General features: G+C 51.9%; 1 protein-coding gene across 1 annotated transcript; it reads right to left on the reverse strand.

Moving 5' to 3' along the window:
* Positions 1-3,953: 3,953 nt before the first annotated feature.
* On the reverse strand, positions 3,954-5,144 carry LOC124705835 (LRR receptor-like serine/threonine-protein kinase SIK1). Its single transcript, XM_047237530.1, has one exon. It carries the CDS (start codon positions 5,142-5,144, stop codon positions 3,954-3,956), a length of 1,191 nt encoding a protein of 396 aa, XP_047093486.1.
* Between the last annotated feature and the right edge of the window lie 306 nt (positions 5,145-5,450).

The following is a 5,450-nucleotide window of genomic DNA, read 5'->3' on the forward strand; positions in this document are numbered from 1 at the left end:
ATGACCAAGGAAAAAAGCTCAGGCGAAGCCGCAAAGGTCACCACCAGTGAAGCATGCAGGATCGCGCACCGTCTCTGCTTTGCTCAGCTTCTGCTTCAGGCTGCAGCAGGCGTCCTACCGAAGCAGAAACTTTTGGTCGATCGTTTCGCTGTCACGTGGGGCAGTGCGCCGCCGACTAAACGGCCGTCCTTGTCCACTTTATGAACCTCGGCGGTGGTCCGCCCGGTGTCTCCTCTCCGGCGAGCGAGGACCCGACGACGCCGACGAAGGGCGAACCGAGGAGGCGATCGATCTCTCTGTGTCACAGTCCAGTTGCTGTCACGCCTTCGCAGTTTAACAACCGGCCGATCGACAGTGACGGTACATGCCGCCGTAACACAAATCGTAATGGTGTTGGCAGTAAATGCTCGTCACGCTCGCCGCACCCAAGGCCGACAATGGCTCGTCTCGCTCGGTACCGACATAATCTACTCGCATTTTACGCGCGTACGGGGCGCCGCTGCACGTCGCGCCGTGCCGTCTTCAATGCCGACGCCGTGAAGGCGATGCTGCCGGCCGGCCGCACGGCCCGTCCGGCCTCCCTTACTGCGTGCAGTACGTGCCGATAATGCAATGTCTTCTCTGTTGCGTGCAGACGTCCAAGCTTTGGATCACGCCGACGTATAGCTGTACATACAGCAGCGGCGTACGTTACGCGAGGTCCGTAACACGGGAACTGTATACTGAATCTTTCGATGCAACGGTTCCGAAGCTTTGCAAGTTTAGCATGTTCTTGTACTCGTACGGGGCAGCGTATAATAAAGCGTGTGTACTGTTAGTGCGTCGTCGTCTTCAGGATCATTCCGTCCGTGGTGCAGAAGAAGTGAAGAACTCAAGAAGGTTACCTGAATAGAGGCGCAGGGACGAAAGCTGTCACTGACAACGCGGTGCGCGGTTACCATGACCTAGAATTTACCCGCAATTTATTTTTTCTGCGACAAACACTCTGCAAATATAAGTTTGATTAGGTTCGTAAAATTAACCCCCAATTCCTTTTTTGCGACAAACACTCTGCAATATAAGTTGATTAGTTTCGTAAAATTTACCCGCAATTTCTTTTTTGCAACAAACACTATGCAAATATAAGTTGATTAGGTTCGTAAAATTTACCGCAATTTCTCTTTTGCGACTTATATAAGTTGATTGGTTTCACAACGCTTAATTTTGAAAGTATGTGAAGCTAAGAGCATCTTCAGTCGCACCACCCAAACAACCCGCGGCAACGACGCCAAGTCGAACATATGGGCAACGTCGGATCAAACAACCGCCAAGTTGATGCTCTTTACTGAAGATTCTTCACTATTTATCATTTGGTTTCACTGGATTTTGTGTTTCAAATAACGTTAATATCCCAATTCAGGCGGAACCTTCTTTTGAATATGTATTTCAGAAAGCATCACTTATGGAAGATTCATGGGCATTTATGAGCTGATTGTAACAAAATATGAAGATTTTCTATTGAAGCCAAATTGATCAAGGCGCATCAGGGTGTTTAGCGGGCATCCGTATGGGCGGGCCCGACCGTACCACGCGCCCGTACTATGCGTGCCACCTTCCCTGTATCAGTACAAACCCTTTTAGTAAAGGGAAGAGGTAGAAAAAAAAGGAAAGGCGCAACCGACATTCTCGCACCAGAACAAAGAAGATCGGATCTGAAGAAGGAGAAGACCATCATCGACTCTCGTGAAGATCTGCCCCCTCTAGATCCACCACTCATCCATCACATCCCACTTGTACTGAGAGAAAGAGAGAGATTAATTCATACTTGTAAGCTTAGGGATTGGAACCTCTATTTCATCTTGGTTTGTATTTGATTTGATCTTCAACTATTGTGGCTTGGTGCGGTAATATCGAGATAAACTCCATTTACTTTGCTATGATATCATTATGTTATTCTTCTTTCATGTGTGAGTAGATCTCATAGGCATGGGAGATGAGGGAATCGGTGAGATGTGTTGTGCCTATTCCATTGCATCTATTTGTAAATTATTATTAAGATGATTATGTATGCGAATGAATATGTATGTGCACATAATGTTGTTATCTAATTTAAGGACCCATATAACATGATCTCAAGAACTCATAGACATGAACAATGCTAGTGAATCGACGACCCCCAAGTGAGTAGTGACACAACCGATATCAACGAGGATCTAGCAATACTCGAGGATAAACAAGGAATCACGAAGCGTAAGACTTTGATCTGGTTTAACGACCTTAATAGATGATCTGACCATAGCTTTGGTAACGTGCAAAAAGATCATTGGATTGCTTGCCTACTCAAATCTACAAAGAACCGAATGTCCCCGCGCCTAATCTTTCATCTGCAGAACCTCACTATATTTCCCCTTTTATGCACTTTATTTTATTGCGCATTCAATACTCAAAACTCTTATATTCACATTCACCTTTTTCCATTTCAATCTTTGCAGTCAGTTCACCTAAGACTTGTGACACCTTAGGTGCGATAGAAACACGACAGATAAACATCCTACTAAGCTTCTGGTTGGGATACGATATAAAAACCGGAAATAATATTTCCACGAAAACATGCATGAATGACCATGTGTTCTTGCAGGTCATCAATCCATGCGTCTATCTACAAGCAAGGCATGCATGGAGGCCGATGCACATTTACGCTAACACGTGCAGAAGACGCAACGACGAGATGAGTGCTTGTCGCCTCATGGGGAACATGCGAGATCTTTAATTGGCGTCTTTCATTTTTGGTTGATTAGTCGTTGTCTCTATGATAAAGTCGGACCATGTGTCTCTATCCTAGATGGCGTTGGCATCGGATTTTGCCTGACGCCCGAGACCACCCCATGTGGACTGGATTAGTTCAAGGGCACCAGACAGATTTTTGGGCCACGCTGGACGCAAAACACCTTTCGAGGGACATAAGCCTTAGATGGACGGTTTTTTAATCCGTGGCTTCCTTAGTCCTTTGAAGGCACGATTGGGAATGCTCTTAAATGAAACTCTGCCGTTTTAAATCGTGTTTTCTCGAAGCAAAAATAGCCATGCAGGAAGAAGGAAGAGAACAAAAAAGAGGAAAATAGAGGATAGTGAATGAATTAGTAGCAATGGAGTAGAATTGCCGGCAAGGGAACCACTCTCTTTTCGCAACAAATACTTTGCGAATATGATGTAGGTTCATAAAGGCGCTAAATCTCAAATGTTAGGGAACACATTGTGAAGCTAAGGAATTGAAATTGGCCAAAGATTGGGCAACCCAAGTTAGGCTTGAGCTCTGCATATGGTGATTGCTGAGAGGGCTACCGCGTAGAGACAAAGTACACCATGAAACTCCCACGGTAATGTTCTTCTATCTAGTGAACTCACACACAAGATCACGAGATGCAATCAACATTACACATGCTTATAGACCACGCAAACCAAAAGAACTGTTTAGCACCAAGTCACCAACTGTTCATCATTTTCCAGCTCGTACAGCATTGTGCAAAGTAAGTTCCACGGCGAATGCTTGCCACATTGCCAATTTTGTTACCATACCATAAATAACACCACGAGTTCTAACAAAAACCATCATCGTCATTTCTCCAGTACGATCGTATCAGATTCCATACAACATCAAGAGCCAATGTTCACTACTCACACTCACTGTCTATACAGCAGAGGCACAAACACATAACACTTACACCGTGTTACACGAGCTAAACACAAAATTACATCTATAATTCAAGATTATTAAACAACTTATGTCTGTCTGTGTCTAACCTCTCCTCAACCCAAAAGAATCCACAGTAAACTGACCAAATTTAATCAAAGAATCAGAGACCGCCCTTCGCAATCTCCTGCATTCTTTCCATCTTCTTCACCGATCAGAGCCGATCGATCCCCCGGCAGGCAACGGTCTTTTTTGTCGGCGATCGACTTGGTGTGCAGCCACGTCAGCCCCTCCACTCGGGGCACTGGTCGGCGGGCCGTGTGTTGGTGGTGCCGGCCTTGATCGGGCAGGGCGCGTACACGGGCGGCACCATGCAGTTGTACATGAGGCAGAGCGAGACGCCGGAGGGCAGCGAGGACGACGGCGAGATCTCGATGCCGGTGAGGAAGTTGTGCTGCAGGTAGAGCACCTGCAGCCCGCCGGTGCCGACGAGCTCCTGCACGAGCCGCGACGGCACGTCGCCGGTGAAGCGGTTGTTGTTGAGGTAGAGCTGGCCGATCCCCGCCAGGAGCGGCGAGAGCGGGCCCCAGAAGCGGTTGTAGCTGAGGTCCACGACCGGGATGGTGACGTCGCCCGCCGGCTGGACGGGGCTGGAGAAGAAGTTGCGCTGCAGCTGGAGCACGGAGAGCGGGAGTGCGAAGACGGAGGGCGGGATGGGCCCCTGGAGCTGGTTCATGCTGAGGTCGAGGAAGTTTAGGCGGGTGAGGCGCGGCAGGACAGAGTCGACCTGGCCGGTGAGGCGGTTGGCCGCGAGGGAGAGGTACTGGAGCGAGCCTGGGAGGGTGGGCACGCCGCCGGAGAGGGTGTTGTGCTTGAGGTCCAGCCGGAGGAGCGGGGAGGCGTCCGGGAAGGACGGGATGGCGCCGGTGAGCTGGTTGTGGCAGAGGATGAGGTTGGTGATGGAGGGCAGGGAGGCGAGGGACGGCGGGATGGCGCCGGAGATCTGGTTGAAGCTGACGTCGAGCGTGCGGAGGTTGGCGAGCGCGCCGAGCCCGTCGGGGATGGCGCCGGAGAGGAGGTTCTTGCTGACGGCCAGGAAGCGCAGGTTGGCGCAGGCGGCGAGCGAGGCCGGGAGCTCGCCCTGGACGCGGCCCGGCACGAGCGAGAGCTCCGTGAGCGCGGACATCCGGCCCAGCGCCGGGTCCAGCCTGCCGGTGAGCCCCGGCGACCCCGCCCGCGGGTCGCCGAGCGCGAGCGCGGACACCCTGTTCCCGTCGCAGAAGACCCCCGGGAAGCCGCAGGGGTCGGCAGTGAAGTCCCAGCCGTCGAAGAAGGCCGAGCCCGGCATGTCGTAGAGCGACCGCCGCACCGCCTGCAGCGCCAGGAAGTCCGTCGGGTCCAGGATGGCCTCCGCCGCCACGACGGCCGCCGCCAGGAAGAGCACCACCGCCGCAACAGCGCCCAGCCGCGCCATTGTTCCCGCCGAAAGCAAGCTCGCTCGGTTCGCGCGCGCTTCTGCAAGAAGGAAGGATTAAAGGCGGCGATCGATGAAGCTCGTGGCGGGAGATGGAGCGAGCTGGGTGCGGGAATCTTTAAGGTGGCGCGCGGCGCCGTCCTCCCCTGAAGCTTTAAAGGCGCGCGGCGTGGGGCGTTGGCGGCCTTTGTGGCTGCTCCCGTGAGGGGAGGAGGAGGAGGAAGTGAATGAAGGGGAACACTCCTCACTCTGAGAGCTCCCTTTCTCGTGGAGGTGGTGGAGATGGCGGTGCCGCTGCGTGAGCGC

This window comes from Lolium rigidum, chromosome 4 (assembly GCF_022539505.1).
Source record: "Lolium rigidum isolate FL_2022 chromosome 4, APGP_CSIRO_Lrig_0.1, whole genome shotgun sequence".
Classification (NCBI taxonomy): domain Eukaryota; kingdom Viridiplantae; phylum Streptophyta; class Magnoliopsida; order Poales; family Poaceae; genus Lolium; species Lolium rigidum.

Bases quoted from the DNA above. Each gene is read 5' to 3' on its own strand.
- LOC124705835 (XM_047237530.1), bottom strand. From the start codon at position 5,144: ATGGCGCGGCTGGGCGCTGTTGCGGCGGTGGTGCTCTTCCTGGCGGCG.